Genomic DNA, 27,917 nt, shown 5'->3' on the forward strand with positions numbered 1-27,917 from the left:
CTTCTTCTACCTTTTCACAAATGAAATGGTATTGAACTCGTATGTGCTTTGTCCTTGAATAAAATGCTAGATTCCTTGCTAGATGCAAAGCGCTTTGACTGTCACAAAACAGAGAGACATACTCTTGATTGTGTTCAAGCTCCTCCAATAGCATCTTCAACCAAATTGCTTCTTTACTGGCTTGTGTAGCTGCTACATATTCTGCCTCTGTTGTGGACGTAGCCACAACTGACTACAATTTTGAAACCCAACTTACAGCTCCACCAGCAATTTTAAACACATATCTTGTAGTAGATTTGCTTTTATCCAAATCCCCTGCATAGTCAGAATAAACATACCCATTGATTAGTAAGTTTGATCCTCCGTAACATAATGCAATATTTGAGGTCCCTTTGGTGTATCTCAGGATCCTCTTTACTGTATTATAATGCTCTTTGCCTGGATTCGCCATGTACCGACTAACCACTCCCACTGCTTGTACAATGTCTGGTCTTGTGCATATCATAGCGAACATTAAACTTCCCACTGTCGATGCATACGACACTTGAGACATCTACATCCTCTCTTCGTCACTGTTAGGACTCATACTGGAGGATAATTTGAACTTAATAGGAAGAGGGGTAAAAATTGGCTTACTATCTTGCATGTTGAATCTTGACAAGATCTTCTTCAAGTAATTCTTTTGTGAAAGCCAAATCTTTCTATTACTTCTGTCTCGGTGAATTTTCATCCCTAGAATCTTGTTTGCTGATCCCAAGTCCTTCATTTCAAATTCCCTAGCCAGTTGTGCCTTCAATTCTTCAATATGATCATTGTTGGGTTCTGCAACCAACATGTCATCCACATGCAACAACAATATAACAAAATCGTTATCACCAGACCTCTTGAAATAAGCACAAGGATCTGCATTAAGTCTGTTGTATCCAAGGCACATAATGAAGGAATCAAATCTCTTATACCAACACCTCGGCGCCTACTTTAGACCGTACAGAGATTTGTTCAACCTGCAAACCAAGTTCTTATTTTCTTTTTCTTCAAAACCTTTAGACTGGAGCATGTAAATCTCTTCTTCAAGATTTCCATGAAGAAAAGTTGTTTTAACATCTAGATGCTCTAGATGTAAGTTCAATGTAACACACATTGCCAAAACTGCTCGAACTGTTGTTAGTCGAACCACAGGAGAAAATATTTCATTGAAATCAATACGTTCTTTTTGAGTATATCCTTTGACCACCAGTCTTGAACGATACCTCTCAACTTGATCATCACCATTTCGCTTGATATTGAAGACTCATTTGTTACCAATTGGCTTCTTTCCTTGTGGTAGTGGCACAAGGTCTCATGTATTATTTTTATGAAGGGTTTCGATTTCTACTTGCATCACCATCATCCACAGTGAAACATCTGAATTGTTTATTACCTCCTGGTATGTTGATGGCTCACCGTCCTCTGTTAAAAGGCAGTATGCAATATTACCTTCTATAACATAATCTGAGTGTCAATTGGGACGTCTTCTTACACGATCTGATTAACGAGTTGTTGGAGCTTCAGAACTCTCTGGTTCTTGTTCATCATGTGTTGGTTCTGCTTCAGAAGAATCTCATTGTTCAAACTCCTTTTCCACATGTATCTTTGTAGTCTCTGACTTTTTAGCGCTATCATCTTCTTCTTTTCTTTATAGTTTATCTTCTACAAAGATAACATCCCTGCTAATGATCACTTTGCGGGCAGTGGGATCCCACAAGCGATACCCCTTTACACCATCATTATACCCCAAGAATTTACATTTCCTGGATTTTGGATCTAGCTTTGAAATTTCTTAGGAGTTGTACATCACGTACACAATACTTTCAAATACATGGAGGTTTGAATAATCAGCTGGTTTACCAGTCTACATCTCCATTGGTTTCTTCAGCTCTATTGTGGTTGATAGAGCTCGATTCACCAAATAACATGCGGTATTGACTGCTTCTGCCCAGAATGATTTTTCTAGGCTTGCATCCCTCGACATTGCTCTTGTTCTTTCTAACAAGGTTCTGTTCATCTGCTCTGCCACTCCATTTTGTTAAGGAGTGTTCGCCACTGTGAACTGTCTTTTGATGCCTTCTTTCATGTAAAAGTCATTAAATTCTTCGCTTGTGTATTCTCCTCCATTATCTGCTCTGAAACACTTGATCATTTTTCCAGAATCAAGTTCCACCCGCGCTTTGAAGTTTTTGAAAGTTGAAAACACATCTGACTTCTTCTTAATAGGGTACACCCAACATCTCTAGGAGTAGTCATCAATAAATGAGTCAAAATATTTTGCTCCGCCTAGGGATGTAACTGGTGCTTGCCATACGTCAGAATGAACCAATTCTAGAACATTTTTGCCTCTAGAATTTGACGTGTTGAATTTCAATCGGTGCTGCTTACTTGTTATGCAATGCTCATACAAGGTAAGTGATACATTTGTTAAGCCGGGAAATAGATTTTGCTCTACAAGGACTTTCATTCCTTGTTCTGACATGTGTCCAAGTTTCTGATGCCATAGCATTGCAGAATTTGAACTACATGAGGCAACAGATGCTTCTGCTTCTAGTAAAGTCTCTCCCTTCAGCATGTACAAGTTTGCTGCTATCTTTTCGCCTTTTAACACCACAAGCGCTCCACAGAATACCTTCATGATTCCTTTCCGTGTTTCAATCTTGCTTGCATTATTATCCAACAATCTGTAGGATAATAAATTTTTCTTCAGGCCTTTCACGTGCCGTACATCTTGAACAACTTTAATTGTTCCATCATATATCTTCAATTTGATGGTTCCCACGCCAATGATCTATAAGGCATGATCATTGCAACTATACACAGATCCTCCTGAGACAGGTTCATAATGATGGAACTATTCTCTTCTTGAGGTCATGTGATATGTTGCTCCTGAATCAATGAGCCATATATCTGTAAATCTTTTTCTGCCTACCACGGTGGTTGACGCTTCACAACATAGAGCATCTCCATCATCTGAAGTGTTTGCGGTATTGCCTTGTGGATTGGAGATTTTATTTAGACTCCAACAATCCTTCTTCAAGTGACCCTTTTTTCCACAGTTGTAGCACTTTAAATTCTTCTTGCTCCTCGACTTCGATCTACCATGTTTGTGACTGCTGCTTTGGCCACGTTCTGTTGATCTCCCTCTCATCGTTGTCAAGGCTTCTGCTTGTTGCAGATTTACTTGTCTGTCTTCCTTGTTTTTGCGCCGATTTTCTTCTTATAGAACAGCAGCTGCAACATCATCGAAGACTAGACTGGTGACATTAATGTTTGTCAAGTTGATGATGAGTTGATCATACGAATCCGGTAGACTTTGAAGTAGAAGTTCAGCACGTTCTTGTTCTCCTATTTTATAGCTTAAGGATGTAAGCTGAGAAAATAAAGTGTTCAGTGTATTTAAGTGCTCCGTCACTGAATTAGATTCTGGCATACGGAGGGTGTACAATTTTCTCTTAAGGAAAATTTTATTGTGCAGCGATGTGGCCTCGTACAATTTGGTGAGATGATCCCATATCCCCTTAGCTGTCTTCTTTTCTTCGATGCTTGACAATACTTCATCTGCTAATGCTAGATGAAAGTTTGTCATAGTATTCCCGTCCATTTCGATCCATTTGTTGTCATCTGTGAAATCCACCGGCCTTTCACTGATAGTTGCTAGACAACCGTATTTCCTCAGGATGACCTTCATCTTCAATTTCCACAATGATAAATTTCTCTCATTGAATTTTTTAATATCAAAATTCGTTGTCATAGCTTCTTTTACGGATAGCTCCCACTATTTCACTATCGTGAATAGTTCTCTGAAATCTTCAAAGAATGGGTTATAACTTCTTACTTTCTTATGTTAGAGGATCCACCTTTTGGTGGCAACCACAAAGACAATAAGCATATATTACACACTCAAATCTGGCTCTGATACCAATTGTTGCGGAAGATGGCTATCGAATAGAGCAAAATCGCAACTGATAATTTGATAAAATAAAAATGAAGATAAAAGAGACACAAAATTTACGTGGAAAACCCCTAAATAATATAGGGTAAAAAACCATGAGCAACGGTAGAAGAATTTCACTATGAGAAAATAGGAATTACAACTTCTCTCGATCTACCAAGGAGAAAACAATACTAATTCTCTCTTGATAAAAAGGAGAAAATAACTCTCAAGAAACTCTCTAGTATTGGAAGAAAACTAGAATGCTTTGGGATGGTTTTGAAGGTAAATGAGCTAGGGTATTTATAGTTGAAGCTTAATGACTAATTTGTAAATACCCTAAATTACAATGATTAATATTGAGTTTTACCATTGTTGAAATTTCCACAAATACTGCACCTTTTTGACTATGCATCATTCGGTGCATTTTTTTTTCTTCAACTTTCAACTTGCACCTTTCGGTGCATTGAAAATTCAATTTTCAACAATGTTTTTGGTAGAAATAATGATATTTTAGGTACAATTTTACTAATTTTATTATTTAAATAATAACATTTTTTTAGTTGTATATTAAGGGTGTCGCACTGTAGAACTTCCCGTATACTTCACCCACAAATCTCATCTATTCTTCTTTCAAATCCCAATGTGAGCGAAGTGGAGTAGGATATGTGATATATATTATAATTTCTTGTTGATCATTGGAGATTAAAATGATTTAAGATTTTATAAGATTTGAATTTGATGTTAAATTTTATGAGTTTAGAAAAAATTTTAAGAAAAAAAATTAAATTAATAAAGTAGTAAAAGATTATAACATCGACTTGACACCATTATGAAACTATATGAATTTTATCTTTGAGTGAAGAAAATAAAATAACAATGAAAATAAATAAAGAGGAAGAAAACACGTGGTATTCATGTTAAACAAAAATTATGTCAGCATGTCGTATATGATTTAATGCTCAAGGGATAAAAGTAAGAATAATTCAGAAACTAGAGGATCGAATTTAAAAAAAATTAAAGTTTTGTTTTCAAAACAAAAATGGGATTAAAATTAAGTCATGAAATTTATAGTGTATCCAAACTTAATTTTGTTGCATTCTGGGATTATCAGTGAGTAGTGGTTGATGCTATTCATTGTATATGTTAATCGAGGATTAAGATGGAAAACGGTTATATGGTAACATTTTAAAACTCTTATAACGTTTTAAATTCGGAAGAGTTTAAAATATAATTTGTTAATATAAGATTAGAAAATGACATAAATTGATTGTAATTGAAAATGTTGAAGTTTAACTTTTTAAGTTAGATATAGTGGTATTTTAAATTAAAATAGAAAATATTAACTTCCATATAATATTTACATTTTCGATTGTAAGTGAAAATTTTATAAATTTTTTTAGTTATAAATTTAAAATCCATTGCAATGTAACTTTTTCAATTTATATAAATTTTAAAGTTAAATCAGGTGATATTTTAGATTAACCTTATATCAGTCTTAAATTAATCCACGGCACAGTAAAGTTGCCCTTTTAAGTTTTAATTCACTGCTTTTGTTAAAAAGAAATGGAAGGGAGGCTTAGGAAATAACAATGTCACTGTCAAGTGCTGACGATGAAGATATGAAATAACTTATCGATTCATGGTGAAAAATCTCATCTTTCTTTCCCCTTTTTCCTCCATCTCCTCTCAAATGACTTTACTCTCATAAAAGCTTCTTTCTGTTTCCCCCTCCCTTCCCTTCCCCTTCTTCTTCTTCTTCTTCTTCACTGACACTCAGAAAACCTGCCACTGCACCCTTTTCTCACACACGCACGCATACTCAAAACCCTTTTTTCCTTCACACACAAGGGAAGAGCAAACCGAGAGGTTTCAGAAACAGGTCAGAATCTCATATTAAACATATACACACAGATTTTATATAACTATTTGCCCCTTTCCCCCCCTCAGTCCATTCATCAAATCCATCCCAATATAAGCCCTTTTTTCTTCACTCCATTGCCTTCAACTTTGTCTTTCAAGTTTAGGGTTTTTTTTGGAGCAAATGGATAGTTATCATCATTTCGTCAATGACGAAACACATTTACCTCCGGGTTTTCGTTTCCACCCAACAGATGAAGAGCTCATTACATGCTACCTGTTCAAGAAAGTTCTTGATAGTAGTTTTACTGGTAGAGCCATAGCTGAGGTTGACCTCAACAAGTGTGAGCCTTGGGAACTTCCTGGTTAGCAATCATTTTCATTTCGTTTTACTATCCTTTTCTTCGTTTCACATAAATCGATGTAACATAATGATTATGTTATTAAGTCTTTTGTTTTTGTGCTGTTTCATGAATTATTGTTGCAGAGAAGGCGAAAATGGGAGAGAAAGAGTGGTACTTTTTTAGCTTAAGGGATAGGAAGTACCCGACTGGGTTGAGAACTAACCGAGCAACCGAAGCTGGATATTGGAAAGCTACTGGGAAAGACAGAGAGATTTATAGTTCAAAGACTTGTGCACTCGTTGGGATGAAGAAGACACTGGTTTTTTATAGTGGAAGAGCTCCTAAAGGAGAGAAAAGCAACTGGGTCATGCATGAATATCGCCTGGAAGGCAAATTTGCTTACCATTATCTCTGCAGAAGCTCCAAGGTCTATATCCTTCTCTCTTTCACTTTGATTGCTTCTTTTTTGTATATGAAATACTAAACTTCATGTCTTTTTGCACTTATTCCAATGGGAAACCCTTTAATTCTATTGATGAAAATGGAAATTTTTAAAGTAACATTGCATGTTAAAAGCAACTAGTTGTTTCTTTGAACAATGAATTGAAACTCATTAATCTGTGTTTACTGTTCTCTTTTGCCTTTACTTGTCAGATTAACACTGTGATCTAACAGTTATATGATCATCTCTTTAAAAAGAGCTTTTAGCATTTGGACTTTTGGCCAATGCACTGTATTTCTCTAAATCTGTACGTTAAAAGCAAATGGTATCTTTCCATTCATGTATATACACTTGTTAAAGATTACTATTTAACATGCAAGATCTGATCAGCACTATAAGGTTTAACAGTTTCACTCTTCTGTTAACACGAATTCCAATGAAAAGACTCCTGAAATCTCATTTATGAAGTGTTTTCTTACTGTTTTTTATTTTGGATGATGGTCATTTTCCTTTTTGTTTTGATTTGATTACTCAACCGATGAATTTTGTACGATAATCTGCCATTTTCATGGTGATTTGGAACCTCTAGTTGTTGTTTCAAGTATTAACTGTTTGCTAAAATTTGCATGTGTTTTATTTGATTATTCCAGGATGATTGGGTGATATCCAGGGTCTTTCAGAAGAGTGGCACCGGCAATGGCAGCGGAGGAGCAAAGAGAGCCACCATGAGCTCCGCCCCCATGCTGCTCTACCAAGAACCAAGCTCTCCTTCCTCGGTCTCCCTTCCACCGCTACTGGATCCCACGGCTGCTACTGGCAGCGTCTCCCTCACTGACCATGACAGCTGCTCTTACGACAGCCATAACCAATCCGAGCACGTGTCCTGTTTCTCCACCAATGCTGCCACCCTTCCAACCTACCAAGGTGGATTCAACCTTGCGTTGCCACCGGTACCTCCACTCCAAATGATCAACAACAGCTTCGATTCCATTGCAAGGTATACAAGAAACGTGGGTGTTCCAGTGTTTCCAAGCTTGAGGTCTCTTGAGGAGAATTCGCAACTCCCTTTCTTTCTCTACCAGACGGCGCCACCACCACTTCAAGGTGGCTCATCTGTCAACTGGGGGGGCTTATCTGAGGAAGGCAACACTGGCTCTGTTGCCGATGGCAGGATGTCCCATACTGAGCTTGATTGCATGTGGACTTACTAATTAGATTAGGAACTTTAAGAAGTTTCCATTTATGTGCTTGAAATGACTGCTAATTAATGCTATATTGCCCCACTTAGATTTCACTTTCATGATTGTACCATCGTGCATTATTAGTTATTATCCTTAATTAGTCTTAATATTTGCCGCCTAATCCACAATGTTTTACATATTTTTCGGGTTTTTTCTCTCTCAATATAATTGTTTTATCTTCTATATACATAAATATATCACGTGTGGTGTGTGAAAAATCTGCCATTATATAACAAAATAGTAATATATATATATATATCACGTGTTTATAAAAATAATTAAATATAACACGAGACTTAAAAAATAAAGTATAAATTATGTTTAAATATATAATATTTAACTATAATTATAAAATTAATATCCATATGAAACGAACATAAAAATAACATAATTCAGTTTTCCCATACTTGGGAATGAGAACTTATTTGTTATTGATTAAACCAATTGATTTATTAAGTATTCATTTATGCACGAATTACACGATTTTAATGAGAAAATAAGTATTTTGAGGTCTCAATTTTAAACATTGTAAATATTAAGGTTTTGAGCGTTTAATATCAAATGATTAAAAGTTATCTTAGAACAAATATTATTGTGTATTTACCCCATATTAATAAAAAATATTCATTTATATATAATAGAATAGAGAGAGTTAGAATTTACTTATATAATGTAAAATTTAATATATATATATATATATATATATATATATATATATATTGAATTGGTGAATCAAATGAGTTTAATGATTGAGATTAAAACTTTTAAAATAGGATAATTCATATTTTTTTTACTTTTATTATTAATCTCAATCATCAATTTTCGTTCACTAATAATTTAAAAAAATATATAAAACTTTTAAATTTAGATTGCATCAACGAATCCTATCTTGAGTGAATTTTGTAGAAGAACCCATTAAGTGAATTTAGTGGTAAAAATAAATATTATATTTTCTAAAAGATTTAGCTTCTATTAGTTGTATTTGAAGGATATATATATATATATATGAAGAAAATAGTATAAAATGATGGAGAGATTGAAGGAGAGGATGAAGAAAATGTTAGGATGATGATGAAAGAGTGTGGGGTAGCATTGGTTATATTAAGTTTGGAATGGAGCACGTGATTTGCTGAAATGATTGGGTTTGCAATCAAATTAGGCAATTTGGATGGAATAGCAAAGTACGTGTTTGCAGGCCAACTCTGCCCCATTATTTCAGTTCCACTCACATGTCATCTGCCCATACCCTTCCCCTCTACTTCTTACCTTTTTCTCTTCTATCAGTTCTTATATTTAACATCTTATTTAAAACATATTCAATTATTTTATTATGTTCGTTTAAAACTTGTAATGTTCTTTTAAACGTATGGCATGTCACATCCAGTGATCATTTGTCACGATCATTTGAGTTTGGACAGTCTATTCCTGAATCAGTTATCATTCTAGATAACTTGTATAAAATCAACGGACAAAAAAGACGTATGTGAATCAGTTATAATTCTAGATAATTCAAGTTTACACTATCTATTCCATTGACGTTTAGTCCATCAATGTAATATTCATCCTATTTGTTTCACTTATTTCAAGTTTGACACGAAATTATTATACATCAATACTATCAGATCCGACATTTATTATATACACATTAATGTTATTTCTTATTGCTCCTTCATTAATACCATCACAATTAATCTCATCAATTATGTCACGCATTAATACCATCTTCTGAACTTTTATATGTTCCATTTAATGATCAGACACCTCTATAATCGATGATGTTCCAGTTGATTGTTATTGTCGATGTCAAGTTTTATTTATTCTTATATATTTTAATAATCAAATAAAATATTAATAAACAATAAAACAATGTCCAGGCTTGGAACATTCTTCAACGGCATCACCACTCTGAAGTGGGGCCAATCTTGGTTTTGTCTTAAATCCGCCGAACAATTTGTTTTTCAAAAATTTATTCTGTTCCTTTTTATGATTTAATTCCGCCTCAAAATATGGCGTTGAAAAACCAGAAATCCATCCTATCATCCTTCGCCACCTGTTCAACATCATATATTTTAAATATTTTTTAATAATACATTTTCTCCCCCCCAAACTTTATAAATTCTCTCCTTTAAAATTTTTAAAATACGTCTCCTACCATAAAATTTGAGAAACAATTACATTGTAACTTTTTTCAAAAAATCTTTGCGACACTACAATTGCATTTGCATCCATAATTTAAAACATAATTATTTTTAAGAAACAAATCATGATGTAACGTCCGTAACCGCGACACTACAACTACAATTGCAATCGTTATTTAATACTATGGATTACAAAGAAATCCAAGAGAAAACAAAATCGTAGCCAGATTCTTATAATCATCCTATACCAACATCTTGGCATTAGACAAAACCTTAAATCTTGAAGAGATTCAGTGAATGCACTTTGGTTGCCAAGGAACCATCCACTCGGGCAATGAAATGCAATTACACCGTAGTGTTCTGCTAGTCTGGATAAATGAATTAGGCGTTAAGATATACTTTGCTGTAGTGATCTGCTGCTCTGGACAACGACTGTATAGAGACACGAAAACCCGGACCCATCTGCACACAGCCATTTAAATTTGAAACACTTCTGACGAATCAGATGATACAAGTTAAACTTGAGCAAGCCCCGACATATCACGGGAAAGTTAGCGTCAGTTGACAATTGACATTGAATTAACATCTGAGATGATGCATAGTTCATATGGTGGCATGTTCATGGAATCATACAATAAGACCCTCATTCTTCTTCTCTCTCTCTCTCTATCTCTCAAGTGAAGCATTTATAATCAACATCCGAAAGAGGTTATATCAGAACATTCAAACATGCAACCGAGAGTTCTAGCAAATGTTAAGCTTAGCCATGTTTCCTAGAGTGCAAATACTTTTGAATTTTTGTTAAAATTGACAAGAATCATAATTCACAAGCATAGCACATAGAGTGAGTAGTTTATAAAAGGATACTCGTTTCCAAAAGCAACGGGTATCAATGACAGCGGCTAAAAATGCAATATAAATAAACATGATGAACTTACTGTGCTGCATATATGGAAGGAGTTCACATATCCTGCATACTTGGAAGCTGCAAAAAAAAAGCCAAAATTATGTATAAACATAGATTCAGATAGAAAATAGGGTCCATGCAAGAAAGTTACTGATGCAGTCATGCAGGACTATCCTAGTTCACCAAATTGGCTGTTTTATGTGTGCATATTATACTTAATTCTTTTATCTAGCGTATTGAATATTAACTAATTATAATTTATTCCCAATTAAAGTTATTCAATTAAGAAGTTAATCCGACATAATGATTATAGTTTAAATTTATATTGGCTTATGAATGTATACGCCTAAGTTTCTAGTATAAATTTTATTTCAATTGCATTAGTATGCAACTAAGGGTAACAAATAACCGTTTTCATAGTTTATCGTTTGCGGATTGGAAAATTTAAGATTAAACTTACTTCATTCTGTTGGAAAAGTAATTCAATGTAATCACAACTCTTTTACGGCTAAAATATAAATCCTATCTAGAATATGAGTAGATATTTTGGGTTTGCTTTTATTGTTTCGCTTCTGCTCTATATCCTTTTTTTTCTGATCATATACTTCCGCACTATATCGGTTGCACACAAGAAAGGCATTTCTCCAAGCAACACAGTCACAATAAGACTGAACAAATTTGCAAATATGTAATATAATGCGTAGCTCTCTTACTCTTCTTTAGTCCTGCTGGCTTTGCTTGCAAAAGTGAATTCATAAATGCACCAACATTGTCACGCAAAAGCTCATCTGACAAGCTCACCTGTACAAGTGAAAAGTTTCATGATCTTGCTTTCAGCAATGACATTCTTAAAACCACAAGATCATGTTCATAAGTAAGATATGAAACCTTTCCAATTCCGACATGGACAATAGATGTTTTGTCCATTCTGAATTTTACTTGACCTTGTTTTGCTTCTTTGACTGCCTTGGTAACATCTTTGGTGACAGTCCCTTGCTATAAATGTAGTTGTAAGGGTAGTAACAAGTCAGATAGATTTGTTGAAATGCAATTAACACGTGCAAGTACGATGGGAAGTGGTGTTTCCACTTGGCCATGCATGAACAAAAATAACAATTAGATGATAAACTTACTTTGGGGTTTGGCATCAGACCATGTTGATTCAGAATCTTTGATATCTGCAAGACGTAAAAACAAAATCAGTTGAACCAAATGATAACATTAATAAGTGACAATATTTGAAGGAGTATCTGAAATCAAGAACCTTATAAAGGCGTTTCATGAAACTGTGTGTTGAGAAACATCGGTCAAAGTCAACCTTGCCAGTGCCTGCAAGGATACACGCTCAGGTTCACGGAGGGAATGCATAAGCAAAAACCTAAAGGGCATAAACCCTGATAAGGGTGATATAACAATAATTAACCTAGACAAGGAAGCACTATAAATTAAGCAGATACAGAAAACATTATTAACAAGAGTGGTTTAATACTTGCAATTTCCTCGATAAGTTCCACGCCACCGACAATATCAGCTCCGGCAGCTTTAGCCTCATCAGCATCTATTCCTTCAGCAAAAACCACCACCCTAACTTCCTGAAAATTCAAATATAGTACTGTTAATATACAAGATAACAATTTAGTGCAATATATTCTCATGACTTGAAAGAAAAATTTCCGAAAACCTTCTTAGCACCATGAGGAAGTGCCATTGTACCACGAACAATCTGGATTTCAGTTCAAGGAGCAGTAAGTACACAAAATATCTCCCCTCTTACAAACAAATATAGAAACCAGAAGATGTAATTACTTCAAAAGAATGTTAAAAATAAGAATCCAGACAGACTAAAATGATACATACCAGCTCGGATCTCTTTTGGTCGATACCCAACCGAACATGAGCTTCGACGGTCTCATCGAAATTCGCCTTGGCAGTAGCCTGAACAATTTACTAGAAATAACGTGCAATAATTAACAAATACAATACAACAACTAAGCTAGTACGCACACAAAGTACTGAATCTCCAATTACAATAAACAGCTTGTTTGTTATAGGAAATATAATGAAGAACTTACTACCGCTGTGGGGCAAAGATTAAATTGTTTCAAAAGAAGAAGCATTTACACTGACCTTGACTTCCCTAATGGCATCCGTCAAATCAAGAACAGCACGCTTCTCGTTCTTTTTTTCAGGCATAATCAGCAAAGGGAAGGGAACTTTCTCCTCCTCTGCCGTAATCCTAAAATGTTTCTTCCAAACTCGACTTTCCGCCTGAATTCCTCGACTTTCTCTCGCCATCTCCTCGCTTTCTTCGTCCTTCACCTCCCCACCTCGTTCAGATGAATCCTCGGGGAGAGGGGCCACACGTGCGGGATACGAAATGGGTGAGACATTGGGTACGTCTTTGACATAACGGAGGTCCTCCCGGCTCCACATGGATCGAGGACCTTCGGGGGAAGCAGGAGTAGATTGAGGGCAGTGGTCTGGTTGTGGGTCTTTGGGCTTGGGGGAGTAGGAGACTGGTTGAATAGGGAGAGATTGGGAAGAAGAGAAGGATCTATGGAGAGGGAGGGAAGCAAAGGAGGAGAAATGAGGGAGAGAAAGGCGGCGTGATTGAGAGAGAAGGAGCTTGAAGCCTGCCATTTTTTGTTTATTCAACTGGAATGGATCTTCCTCTGGCTGTCTGCAGTACGAAATAAGGGTTGGAGAACAGGAGCGGAACAGAGCAGAGGAGAGAATGGGTTTTAGCTCTTGGGGTTTTTGTTTGGAAGGACAAAATCACTTTCAGACCCTAACTTTACAACCTTTTATAGTTTAATACTTACTTTTTTAATTTATTTGAAAAAAATAAATATTTTTTAATTTTATAATTTATTTTTTAACTAACTGTCTAAAATTTCGATTTTACAAATTTCCTAATGAAAATTTGCCCAAAACTCATTTTGCCAATCACATGTTTAATTTTTACATTATCTAATTTAAGTAGAAAAAGGAGTAGTTTAATGGTAATTTTACATTTAAACCATTCAGTTTTACGCTAATTAATGCTAAACAATTCCAATTTCCAATTTACAATATCATAAGATTTTGGTCAAATTTCATTATTAGTCCTTTTATTATACAAATTCTAAATTTAATCTTTATATTATTATAATTTGTTCATTCTTAATCTCTATACTTTTTAAAAATATTAGTTCCAATCATGATCCAAAATGAGAATATGACATAAAATTACTATGCAGTACAGTAAAATATTTGATAAGTTATTTTATTTTAATTATAGAATTGATGATGTTTGATGTAAAATGTGAATTTATAAGGTGTTGATGTCAACATCCATAAACCAAGACAGTGCCGGTCCATTCATTCAGGAAAATTATCAGATATATCGCCAAAGTTATTATGTTTAATGAATGATTAATATTTGTTGAGATTACATTGCAAACCCTAATTATACATCAATGATGCCAAAAAAATGTGAAGCAGATATAAAATACACAATTGCTTGCCATGCTATGTACATCAAGTCAGAACAAATGCATAAAATTAAACCACACTACGAAGCAGAAATGTATAATCGATCTCGCGGCTTCCGTTTTAAGTAGGGTCGAGATCCCACGATGTTTGGACGTTTCGGAACAGTTCAGTGCCCATTAAAATAGCACACTGTAAGAAAGAGCTCATCTTCTCAAACAATGAATCATTTGTTAGGTGAGGGAGTAATGCTCAGTCAAACCTGGAAAGAAGAAATCTTGCTAGTGGACTCAAGTTGGAATTCGAATGAAGTTCTTTATGCTGCACCTTTTTCTTACTGTCGGTATCTGGGATTCTATTTTGCGTTCTGCCCTTACTGAACAAGCGAGATGAAAGCTCATGCAGATCTTTCATTGATGATTCCTTCGAGCTGCAAAAGTTTACGCCTGCTTGAGTTTCATCAAGTAAAGAGAGGATACTATGAGATAGAAAATAAATTATTTTCTGTACGTACCTTGCCAATCGATCGAGCAACTTGTAAACAAGAGCTTCACAAGATCCAGGTTTTGTACACTCCATTAGTATGAGAATTTGTAACCGCACGTGTAACCAACCCTTCTGAATCATCAGCGATTACCTACATTCCATGCATTGACATACTATTAAGATGTGAACAACTCTAACGCAAAACTAACACATGTCAGCAGCTGATCAGGAAGCAGAATAATCATCACATCTTTCAGATTTCCTCGTAAATTTTATACGTATTATGCAGGCCCTACCTCAAATCAGATGACCCTGTATCAACACTCTACTAGTCAAAACCATTTCCAATATCCTAGCTTTTAATCCTGGTAGTTTCCATCTATCTTATTAACATTTTTTAATCATAACCTACTAACTTGAGTTGGTACGCAGTCGTTTCATTCAATCATAATATGAATCAGTTAATATGGACAAGTTATTTAGATGTGGATGAAAGAGAGTCTGAATCGAGATTAAGTTCTAGGTATTGCACACTCTATAGATATACCTGTATCTATCCAAGCAACTCAATACAGCCATTGCTTAAATCCGAACAACATTTCAAAGTTATGTCTGTCACACTAATTGGCAAGGAAAAACGTAACTAAACATCATGCGGTGCACACCTCTTTAATGGAAGGGATAAGCAACATGGATAGTGGTACAGATGATAATGCAATCTTTGCATTTTCTTCATCATCACTTGGTTGACGTGTTATTGGGAATGCTCTTTGTGTGTCAAAATATTCATGAGAACTCCAGGAATAAAATAACAATAGAGATATCAGCACAACCAAATCATAACCAAAGCTATATAAAATTCTGCGGCGAAGATACCGAAAGTTATTTCTTTATCAGGTTTACCTGGAAGAGTCAGAACTCTTAACTCATTTGATCTCTTCTTCTGTTTCCGTTTCCCGGAGTACTGTTCTTGCTCATTGCAGATCTGTCCCTAGCATTTGCTCTCCTCAGTCCGGCTTGAATTGCAGCCTTTGCCTGGACCGACAAGTTAAAAGAAGACCTTTTCAATAAATTAGCATGATCATACACACTGTATTTAGAAGTTAATAATATATTTTAGCTCCATGCTCTATCAACTCGGATTTGTATTGGAGGAATCTCGACAGGTAAGATGATCAAGAAAGATGAAAAGTGAACAACCTCGGCAAGATTTGCTGTACTATCTTCAGCTAATGCAGTCGTAGGTTTCCCTTGAATACGTAGCCTAGATCTTGGAGTTTGAGGAGAATCAGGGTCGTCATGTTGGCCATGTAAAACAATAGTTCCACTGATAGAAGCATCTTCAAAAGAGGCATATTAGCTGCTAGACTACACAGCACATTGAAATCTAAAAATATCAACGGCTGAGACACAAGGATTTAGCCCCTGTACCATATTCAACTTCAGGGTTTATACCAAATCATTAATACTGGTGTTAGTCTACATCAGCTGACTAACGAAATTTTTTAATGGTACTAGTGATCTGGACTAGGGTATAACATTAATAATAGTAAGAGGATCAAATTATGCCAAATTAGAGTCCAAAGGCAAGCTCCCAAAGTTGAGTATAGTACTGGGACAAGAACCACAATTTTGAGCAAGAATTCATCTTCATATATTTGTGGAGACAACTGCGAGTAAAGTGAAGGAGGCTTACAAGAGAACTTGGGTCACGAACCAAAGCAGATGATTGAGATCCTCTAGGAGATCTCACGACTACAGTTCCTGACCCACTGACTGATGTTTTATCCTGGTAATAAAGCAACAAAACCAATTTAATATGATCCAGGCAGAGAAGGACCATCAAATTAAGTGTGAGAGACATAAACAGACTATATGAGAAATGGCTGGTGAATCCAGCTATGCAAGCTTCTCTAGTCAGATTAGAAGCAGTCAGGAAAATAATTCTAAAAAAATCTAATCATTTTATAACAAAGCATGTGCATGTCAATTAAAAATCATATGTTTAGCTCCAATCTGTCAAAAAAAAGTCTTTGAAACCCCAAGATCCTTCCATGCAATGGAGCTTTTCATTGAGCACATAGGACAAGAAAAGAGCTTATGATGCCAAATGCAAAAATGCATTGGAAAGTTGCATTTCTTTGAGAACTTCTTTGTGCGTGTGTTTGTGTGAAAGAGAGAGAATCTTACATCATGGTAATTATCCTGATTAATGTGACTCTCTAGTGCCTTCTCCAAAGGAAACGTCAGGGAACTCATACAGTGCATTCCCACTTGGAGGTCTCAGTATAGCTTGATTATAAGAGATTTCTGGTTTCCTTTCTCTAACTTGAGGAGGCTTTGGAGCGCTTCGAACGGTGCCTGTATTCTGCGTTCCACCAATACTGAAGTCCCATCCAGCACTTCTAAATGTTTTCCCCTGATTACTGCTGATCAGAAGAGGTCAGCAAGAATCCCATCAAAATCAAGAAAGTGATGCTAATTAACATGATCAACCCACCTAGCTCGAACAGTTCCTTCACCTCTTATATCTCTTACCACCTTCACAGTGTCAGTTGATTCCCCTAAAGGTTTGGGGCCGTTTCTGGGGGTTTCAGCATCTTCCTTTAATTGTTACTTTGGCCACTTTCTATTAAGAACAAAAAGTGCAAACATCTTAACTATAATGTAAGAATGATATTTCAAACTTAGCATCCCCTAGTCACGACGTTTTAGAAACAGACAAACAACATAAGCATATTTCATATCAGATGCTGAGACTGAAAATTCCATAAGATATAGATTCTTATAACATGTAGTTCACAAAGAACCAAGTACGGGATGGCATCTAATTCTCTCCAGAAGCCTCTGACTCTTCCTAGAGGTCTTAATAGAACGATGCTTGAGAAGCTCCTTGGCGCTAGCCCTCTGAAATTAAACAGATTAAAGAAAAGCACAAGAAAATTTAGAGCACTCAGAAACAATTTAAACAATAAATCCAGGTTCAGTTGACATTTACACATCAGAATAGTTTTAACAGACAACACATCAACATTAATGTTGTGGTTTATGGGCAGCTTACAGAGTTCAAGAAAACACAACATACCTAAAATACAGACACATACGGAAGCCGAAAGCATAATTGCTTACCTCAGCAGGTACCTTCTTTAAACATAAAGAAACAAATTCTTTCATGGGGCGGGAAAAATGTTCTTCCAACTGCAGGATAGAAATTTTAGGATTACTTGTAAATGTAAATCATAATGATTCCACCAAGAGAATGAGAAACATAAGAATAAATCATCGGACACAAATTTCACTGTGACAACAAAACTACTGATATTACCTGAGGTGAATTTTCTCGAGGTATTATAAAAAGAACTCTCATAGGGTGAAGGTCCGCCAATGGAGATTCTCCTTTGGCCATTTCAATCACAGTTATGCCCAAAGACCATATATCTGCCTGTAACGGTAAAGAATTAGAGTGATGGAATGCTCATTATTCAACAAGGCTTAGCAGACAAAGATATGGCAGGTTGCACATATGTGCCAAAGAGATAGAGAGAATGCACAAATAGATGGGAGGTGAAAGCTGCAAAACATGTTAGAAAACTCAAGTAAGATAAACACAGCTGTAGAATTACCTTTTCATTGTATCCATCTGAATTCTGAATCACTTCTGCTGCCATCCAGAATAGTGTTCCAACAATAGTCTGATGTTGTCAACCATGTTAGTTCAATGCTTATCATATGACTATCAAACAATTCCACACACAGAGGGGGGCAGAGTGCAGACAGAGAGCAGCCAGGAATTAGGGTGTCAGTAAAGGCATGGATATTAAGGGGGGGAAATAGCTGAAGACAAAGCCTGAAAAGAGCATTCACGCTTATTGGAAAAAAGATGTTGATAAAAGAAAGAGATAATTACACATGATGTCCCAAAACTATGAGACTATGACCTCATTCTAAATTGATCCCAAAAATTTAAAACATTTTATATCAGTCCCTAAAATAAGGCCCCGTGCTAAATGATTCTTAAATTTTTAAAATATTCTATATCAATCCTCAAATTACCAATATCGTTCCATTTTTATCCTTCCGTTAACGTGTGGTCAACTCTATTGGTTAAAAAAGTTTAATCTGTATTTGAAGCTCCTGGGAATTGAACCCATGACCTTCTAAAAAATAGATTAAATATTTTAGGTCACAATTTCAATTCTTAGACCTTCAAAATTAGATTACAATTTTTTTAGAAGGTTACGAATCCAATTATCAGGACCTTTAAAAACTACTAGAGTTGACGACAAGTTAAAGTAAGGATCAAAATGGAATGATACATATAATTTGAGGACTAATAAAGAATGTTTTAAAGTTTAGGGACTAATTTAGAATGTGGGTCATAGTTTGGGGGCATAATGTTTTAAAGTTTAGGGATCAATTTAGAATGGGGTCATAATTTGAGGACATCTTATGTCATTAACTCCAAGTCTCCAAAGAAAATGTACGGTACCTTTCTCCGTGATATCGTCCTTCTTAGTTGTGCTGAAACACCAAAATCTGCAATCTGTTTCATGGGCACAGATTTAAATTCCAACAGCAGAATGCATACACCTATACCAACTGTATACTTATATGCATAGCAACTCTACACAAATAATTCATGCTAAATTTGAGTCCATTTGAGAGGAAGAAAAGTACTTTAACATCATCATTCTCAGCCAATAAAATGGTTTCCGCTGCCAAAAGTGATAGCCAAAAATGTTGGCAGTAAGAAGGTAAGTTGATATATACAAACAACCGTTAAAAATCAAATGGCTCAAAAGAATGAGAATTGAGAAGAATAATTTGAAGGAGGCATGTACCTATACAAATCTCTAAACTGAATGTTCTAAAATTTTCTTCTTATCTATGTGTCACTATATCTTCTATACCTTACAAGTGGGTAAAGTGAGTGAATAAAAAACAACCTTTGATATCTCTGTGAATCTTTTTTTCATTATGTAGGTATTCAACTGCATGCAGCACATCCTTTGTGATACTGGCAATTGACATTTCATCTAGTGGATGACCAGATTGGAGCTGTTCAGAAAGAGTTGTCATTAACTTTCCAGAAAATAACAAGAAAAGAACGTTATTTGAGAATTATAGGGCAAAAAGAACAGATAACAAACAAGTTGACCGACACAAATTAAGCGGACAAAGGCTAGTTCATAAGCAAACCGGAGAGAGATATGATGAAATCGGTAGTTGTATTATACCCTCCAAAAAGAAAATGGAGATTGTGTGCTAAATTAGAACTGGGAAAGAAAAAAAGAAAAAGACCACCGATGTCTACTAAGAAAAGTGCCTTGAAATTGGAGCTAAAAACACTACTATGGGAAAGATAGTAGCAATACCTTCAAAGTTTTGCAATTATCTTTACCTATTTTCGATGAAATTTAGCAATGAAAATAGTTCTATAGAATCTTTATCATAAGGTTAATATTTTTAAAATCACACAAGATCTCTATTAGCAACTCTCTCCCTTTGCCACTGCCCCCTACCTACAACCCCTTAAGAGAGAGAGAGAGAGAGAGAGAGAGAGGGAATTCAAGGTCAATGCCCTTGGATCTATGAGGAAAATATTATTAGTGATGAGGCAAAAGCTAGGAAACCAAGTTCCTCAGTTCATCAAGTACTACATAGAGCAACATTATCATTTAAGGCATAGTATTAAGCAATGACACTTCACGAACCAAACATGCAGAAGCAAGTAATAGAAGTAACATACTAGGTCAGCAACTGAACCACCAGCCATGTATTCCATTATTATCCACAGTTTAGTTTGGTGAAGATAGGAACCATAATACTCTGTGATGTATGGACAGCGGCATTGTGACAAAACAGTAATTTCCTGGAACAAAAACAGAACATATGAAAAACCTAGTAACCTACTCATTGAAAACTGGATACTAGCTCCCAGGTAAGTAAGGCAATACATTCTGGATGTCCTCAATTTCATCCTCACTGCAAAATGCAAAACAACACAACCATAAGAAACAGCTAAAAACCAAAGTAAAAATAAACACAAAGCGAAATGAAAGAAGAGATATATGACCCAGATATTTGTAAGTAGAGGCTTCTGCAACTCCCATGCAAGTTGATCAATTAAAATGCTTCTAAGGATGATATTGATAAAGGGTAGATAAATTTACTATGCTGGACAAACAATTGATGCAGATAATTTACATAGACTGAGATGAAGAAACTTGATATAGCCCCAACAATTCGTGTTTTCTTTTTCTGTTCGTGTAATTTCATGAGTCATAATTGTGTTTAAGATATTGAATATTTATAATCTTTGATACATTAACAAATTCACGTTATATCTATTTTGACACATTCATTATTTCGCGTCCTGTTCGTGTTATTTTTCTTGTCGTGTTTTCTTATCGTGATTTAGATATTTTTCCCATGTGATGGTTGTGCCGTGTAATTGTATTGTGTCCAAAGTTGTCAGGTCTAACTTGAAAAAAGAACTACAAACAGAAGATAGTATACACATTAGAAGATGTTCTTGCTAATTTAACATATGAACCAACTTACGATTCCTCTAAATCAATAACTTTAATAGCAACTTCTTTGTTCAACTCCTTATCAAACCTGCAAATCAAGAAAAGCATCAGCTATCCATCTCATTTTCATTACCATGATTCATTATTTAAACAGTCATATAGCTTTTGGAACAGTCATTCTCAAAGCCAATTTTAGTATATGCACATTCTTAGTGCAAGATCATCCAGCTGCTACAAACATTAGAAAACGAAATAAGAAAATAACAAACACAATTGAACAAAGTTATTATAATGCTCATAAATTTCAGATGTCTCCATATATTCCTATTTAAAGTGTATATGATTTGACAGTCGATTATTACTTGGTCAATCAACACCCAACAGCCCATTGAGCCCCCTTTACCCCAACTGACAGGAAGACAGATTTTTTCTTTATATTTCAAATCTTAGGGACAAGGTATATATTCAAGTCAAGACTTGATAAGATATCAACTCAACAAGGCATTGGCATCGATAATCTAACCCCACAAACACAAAGCAACTATAAATTAAGTAATGGTAAAAAAGTTTTATGATGTGCAACATAATTAATATTCAGTCACAATTCTCAAGTATGACTATCACATCAAAGTTCTTTTCTTATAACAAAATGCAATCAAACAATGCAACTGTACTGAAGCAATGTGATTGGTAAAGAAATCGAGATAACAGACTTGCGCTTTATAGACATCACCAAAAAATCCCCGACCAATCAGCTCCACCTGACTAAATCTAGACCCAGCTGCTGCTTGTAAACCTTCTACATCAGCCATTTCAACACACAAACTCCTTGGACACCAAGGATCAAAGCTACCCCAAAATCCAACCCCTCAAACCATTCACATTCCACACATTCTTCAATTACAATTCAATACCCACATTCAAATTGCCAAAACCAGTCTCAAAAACCCAATCCCTGAAACAGAAACGTTAAAAAGAAAAGAAAAACATTAATATTCTCAAGTAAAAGCTACACCTAAAAATAACAAAAACGAAAGCATGTCTTAAAACGTTCCCACATTTCAAGGTATAAAAAACACAACTAAAAAACCGACACAAAATAAATAAAGTTATAAAATGCCTATAAGCCATCACACTGAAATCAAAGAATGCACGATGGATACCAAAAAGAAGAAAAAAAATCAATAAAAGATAGGATATCCTAAAATTGTCAGGATAACATGAACAAAAAGAATTCTTACAACCCAATTAAACAACTACACTTTACAAATTCATTCTCCTTCGACAGTGGAACCACTACATCCCCAAGTGTGTCCAAAGAGAAAGAGAACAAAAAAAGCACAACCTATTTGTTCGAGATATTTTATTTTTTTTTGGTTTTAAGTTTACCTGTTGGGTTTTTGCAGATATTTCGGTTTCGTTGTTTCGATATTTGTCTCCCTCGGTTTTGTCAAAAGAGTGGATTTTTCAGAGCTTTGAAAGAAATCGATAAATAAGAGCATAAAAAATGTTTGTTAATGGAATTTCTCGATTTGGTATTTTACTCTCTTCTACTTGTAGATTTGAGCGTAAAGTGTACAGAGGAGGCTATTAAAGTAAAAAAATAGTCGACTATTTATTATGTTATAATTTCGTTTTTTTTTGTTAAGATATTAATGATCATATGATATATATATTAATATATTGATTGAGATATGATAGTCGTTTAAAATTATGATATTATATTTTATCATATCTTAATTAGCAGGTCAATGTCCAACTCAGACTTAAAAAATTATTTCTTCTTAATTAATAAATAAAAGAAATACATATTAAACATAATTAAGGGTCGATCCTCAAGGACGTGGAAAATTTAAATTTCTGTTTGAATTACTTAAATTAGATAATAAGTAGTCAAAGAGGGTTTTGGTAAAAATAATTAAGTAATAAAAAGTGATATAAAGTAAAAATAAAGACAATAAATAATGTAAAGTTGAAAATGAATACGGTAAAAATAACCTAAAGTCTCACTTTGACTCAATTTATTTTGGGTCATCGAATTATATTTTTTTATTCGGGATTCACGTCAGCTACTTTGTCTATATGGGTAATCTTCGTGACTCTATTTGTATATCGAATACCCAAGACAATCTTTGATTCCAGCTTCAAAAGTTGATATAATCAACATCAATTGTCGTAGATCAATAACCGTTTAAGTTCGTGAAGACCAATTCGAATTGTTGTTTCAATAACTACTAAGTCTGATCTTAATTCCCACTTGGCAAGGCAATCTCGCCAAGTGTGTTCCCAGGAAGTCGAATGTGCTTTCAATAAGCCGATCATTCCTCCCACACATTTAATTGTAACAATATCTTGACCAAATTCAATCTTTGATTTTGAAAACTATTTTGATTTTGAAAATAAGCGCAGAGATTGAGAGAGATATTCTGAAGTTATTAAGGTGCTTTTAATTTTCACGTTCAAATTGAGTCATCGCTTCAGTTCTCGGCTTATGAGAAAATTAGTTAAGCATGACAAAAGTCATACTTAGCATGTTTAAAAATAAAACTTAAAATAAAAATGAAAACGAAAATGAAAACTTGAAAATAAAAGAGAAGAAATAATTTTATAATAAAACTAGAAAGAATAAGAAGAATAAATTATGAGTTGTGTCTTTAAGCTTACCCCCACTATGGTATTTATAGCCTTTAAAAACCTAGAGATAAACATAGAAATTAAAATAAAAATAATTCTAAAGATAATTCCAAATATTTTATAAATTCAAACTTTAAAATCTAAAAATAAATTCTCCTAAGATATCTCTGTCCATCTACCTTCCAGAAAGTACTGACTAGATTTTCTAGAAAATTAATGTTGATTGGACCTTCTAGAAACTGTCACGTCAGATCGTGTCATGCCCAGCATCGTGCTCATGTCTCCAGCCGTGACCAAATAATAAAAAAATATAGAATATGCCATTTTTACTGCTAATTCTGGAAAATAAGATCTTACACGAAAATAAGCATAACATAATCAAATCAACAACAATAAATACATAAGATCGAAGATTTAACAAGAAAATATTATCAATTTAGAACACTCATCATTAGATTTTATCATAACTTAGTTAGCAAGTTAACGTCAAACTCAGACTTGTGTTAATATTTTTAACATAAAATAATGAGTTTAGAACATAACGAATAGTCGGGTTACTATTTTGTAACTTTTAATATTTTTAATTTTTTTATATATGATCATTAAATTGATTTTTTAACTTAATTAATAAAGTGCTTTTAATGAAAATATAAAAAAAATTAAATTTCAATCTTTTGAACAATTTAAGATATTATTTTTTTCATATATGAAATTAATTTTGAAATTTAAGACTAAAACTTAAAATTTAAAAATAATTCTTTATTTTTATTAAAAATAAATTTTTATTAATTAATTTAAAAAATAATTTAATGATTATATATAGAAAATTATAAAAATGTAAAAAATAAATATAGTTTAAAATATAAAAATCCAAATCACCTTTTTATTTAAAAACTCAATTTAATGATTATATACATAAAATAATATAAAACTTAATTAAATATGTGTTTTGACCTGCTGATTATATAAGGTGTATGTACTCTCCTTCATATTTGCACATTCAGTATCCCTAAAGAGCATTTTATTTATTTTATTTTCTATACTATTAGGTATAATAAATTATATAGGTAATGTTTAAACTATTGTCAAATAAGGAGAATGGCCCAATGGTTCAACAGTGCCTAGAACTTCCCTAAGTCTTGGGCTCGATCCCCTTGTTACATATTGTTTCTTCTATTTATTTTGTATTTAATTATATGGTGGCACGTGTAAAAATCTAATTAGGGACTAAATATTTAATTTTACTAATTAAAAAATAATAATTCAGTAATTTGATTGATAAAATTTTAAAAGCAATGTTAAAATAAAAATGGTCATACAAATAGTTTACCTTCTATTTTAAACATGCTCTTATTCTGAATTTTATCCTTTCCTTTATGGAAATTGAATATTTCCCCTCTATTTTAATATTTTATAATTTATTAAAACTGCAAAATTAGTCCAATTGTTAATAAATTTTTAAGATTAAACTCTTATCTTTTCATTGATTTACTAATATAATTTAATTGGAATCCCACCACAACCACTAAACTCAAAATTCAAGTCACTCAATGTCTCGACATTAACCAATTCCATGCTATTTTGCCTCAAAAGACTTGGAAAATAAAAACATCACGTAGCAGACACTCCTTCCAATTTCATTTCTTCACATGATGATACTCTTAACAATATAGCCTCAATTCCACACGTTTTTTTATGTTCTTAATTAAAATCGCAAACTCTGTCAATTTCCAAAATTGAAAGTTTTGGGTTTGAAGAGGGTTCTTTGGAGCTTCATGTGTGTATATCTCTATATATATAGTCATATTGACAACACAAAGATCAAACTGAACTTTTGAGCCAAAAACAAAGAAGAACAAAGTCTTCCAATTATGAAATTTCTTTCTCTTTTCTTAGTTTCATTAGCTTGCTTTGTTTGTTCGTCTCATTGCTATACCTTCTATGTCGGTGGGAAAGAAGGCTGGGTTTTGCACCCTAAAGAGAAGTACAATGACTGGGCTGGTAAACAGAGGTTCCGAGTCAATGATACACTGAGTAAGTTCAAGTGTTTTTTATTGCTTTTTTTGTTGGACTGTTTCTTGATTTGTATGTTTTCTGAGTTTGTTTTTGCAGTTTTCAAATATGAGAGAGGAGCGGACTCTGTTTTGTTGGTGAAGAAAGATGATTACTACAAGTGTGAAAGAAAGCATCCATCGATGGAAATGAGCAATGGAAGTTCTGAGTTTAAGTTTCATCATTCGGGTCCCTTTTTCTTCATTAGTGGCAAAGAGGGTCATTGTTCAAAGGGTCAGAAAATGATCGCTGCTGTCATGGCCGAGAGGCATGGGCCAGCTCAGTCACCCAAGCACCAGGGCTCATCGCCTTCCCCGACTCACTCTTCTGGGCACCATGACTCGTCTCCTTCCCCGACTCACTCTCCCGGGCACCACCATGGCTCATCCTCTTCCCCGACTCACTCTCCCCGGCACCGCCATGGCTCATCCCCTTCCCCACCTCACTCTCCTGGGCACAACCATGGCTCATCCCCTTGCCCGACTCACTCTCCCTGGCACCACCATGTCTCATCCCCTTCACCGACTCACTCTCCCGGGCACCATGGCTCATCTCATTCCCCGACTTACTCTCCCGGGCACCATGGCCATGTTACCAAGCCACCTACAGGTTCAACTCCGGGGCCGGCTCAGTCTCCTTATCACCATGGCCCTATTTCAAGCCCTCCCTCTTCGGTCCCAACTGGCTCACCCATGGCTCATGGTCCGACGCATTCACCGAGGCCATCTACTCATCATGCTCCACAGTACGGTCCTTCGCAGTCTCCGGTGGCTCATGGCCCTACTGCAAACCCACCTACAACATCTCCTTCACCAAAAGCGTCAACTCCCTCTGGTTCCTCACCGGAACCGTCTACGGGTTCAAGTCCACCGGCACCTCCGCAGGCTGTTTCTCCTTCTACCATTATTGCTCCTTCGCCGTCCGGTTCTCAGGCTCCGTCCGGAAGTCAAACCATTGCTCCGACCAACCGTTCATCTGCTACAGCGACTTATTCGAGTGTAGCGGTGCTTGCTGCTAGCGTTTTGTTTAGTATGATCGTCGTCTGTCTCGAGGGTGGATTTTAGAAATGTTTAAGTAATTATTAATGTTGTTTATTTGTGGATTCTTATAGTTGTTTTTTTTTTAATTTATAATTATGATTATTAAACATTCTATATCACTTTGTTATTGTTTAATGAATATATCTGTGTTTGAACATTTATAATTTTGCTTCCAAGTTTTATATGTTGATTTGTCCTTTTTACTAGTTTTATTATTATTTTCTTTATTTTAAAGTAATCAGTTTGCATTTGAGTCTTTGATAGTTTTTTAATATTTTTAAATGAAAATAAAAAATAATTGATATGAAATGAATTACTGATAGATAAAAGTTCATGTACAAATAATTTTTTATTCGTTATATTTTAATTAAAATTCATTATTTTGAGTACAATAAATTTAAATAGTTATTAAGTATATATTTTCTTTGAATAAAACAAAGATGAATTGCAGCAAGCTAAGTAGGAACTGCAGCATCTTCACGCATATAATCCGCAACAGTAGCAGGGCTCATTGAAAAATCCGAGATCCAAATGGTTAACTCCATGCCAACTTTGTCAAGCCATCAGCCACTTTATTACATTCACGTGGAGCGTATCGAATCCCGACATCCCAGTTATGATTAGCAAGCGAAGCGAATCCTTGGCCAGCCGATCCTCGTTTGAGCATCGTGAGAGTTTCTTTACTATCAATCTCAACAATAACGTTATGGAAATTCATGTCCGAAATTAATTTCAGACTCTCATAGATGTCCCATAATTCAACGTCAAGAATAGAACATATGCCAATCATTTTGGAGAACCCAGTAAT

General features: G+C 34.7%; 3 protein-coding genes and 1 pseudogene across 5 annotated transcripts; 2 read left to right on the forward strand and 2 right to left on the reverse strand.

Moving 5' to 3' along the window:
- The first annotated feature begins 5,708 nt into the window (after positions 1-5,708).
- Positions 5,709-27,197, forward strand: LOC120162278 (early nodulin-like protein 2). 3 transcript variants are annotated; one of them, XM_039172449.1, is made up of 3 exons: positions 5,709-5,729; positions 8,595-8,601; positions 26,078-27,197. In XM_039172449.1, exon 3 carries the CDS (start codon positions 26,105-26,107, stop codon positions 27,131-27,133), a length of 1,029 nt encoding a protein of 342 aa, XP_039028380.1. In that variant the 5' UTR covers positions 5,709-5,729; positions 8,595-8,601; positions 26,078-26,104; the 3' UTR covers positions 27,134-27,197. The 3 variants fall into 3 exon arrangements, with proteins under 3 accessions (XP_039028380.1, XP_039028381.1, XP_039028379.1); XM_039172450.1 differs by lacking the exon at positions 8,595-8,601 and adding an exon at positions 25,290-25,297 and having other exon boundaries at positions 26,079-27,197; XM_039172448.1 differs by lacking the exons at positions 5,709-5,729; positions 8,595-8,601 and adding an exon at positions 25,871-26,051 and having other exon boundaries at positions 26,130-27,197.
- On the forward strand, positions 5,997-7,818 carry LOC120162279 (protein CUP-SHAPED COTYLEDON 2-like). The gene is made up of 3 exons (XM_039172451.1): positions 5,997-6,186; positions 6,309-6,592; positions 7,258-7,818. The coding sequence occupies exons 1-3, from the start codon at positions 6,006-6,008 to the stop codon at positions 7,816-7,818; spliced, it is 1,026 nt and encodes a 341-aa protein (XP_039028382.1). The 5' UTR covers positions 5,997-6,005.
- Positions 10,181-13,592, reverse strand: LOC120162276 (50S ribosomal protein L1-like). Its single transcript, XM_039172447.1, has 10 exons — positions 13,021-13,592; positions 12,751-12,828; positions 12,575-12,616; positions 12,383-12,485; positions 12,158-12,222; positions 12,027-12,071; positions 11,782-11,889; positions 11,607-11,694; positions 10,925-10,971; positions 10,181-10,448 (listed from the first exon to the last, which is right to left on the reverse strand). Exons 1-10 carry the CDS (start codon positions 13,531-13,533, stop codon positions 10,368-10,370), a joined length of 1,170 nt encoding a protein of 389 aa, XP_039028378.1. The 5' UTR covers positions 13,534-13,592; the 3' UTR covers positions 10,181-10,367.
- On the reverse strand, positions 14,277-22,902 carry LOC120162280 (annotated as a pseudogene).
- Positions 27,198-27,917: the final 720 nt, after the last annotated feature.

This window comes from Hibiscus syriacus, unplaced genomic scaffold (assembly GCF_006381635.1).
Source record: "Hibiscus syriacus cultivar Baekdansim isolate YM2019G1 unplaced genomic scaffold, ASM638163v2 tig00111402_pilon, whole genome shotgun sequence".
NCBI classification, from domain to species: domain Eukaryota; kingdom Viridiplantae; phylum Streptophyta; class Magnoliopsida; order Malvales; family Malvaceae; genus Hibiscus; species Hibiscus syriacus.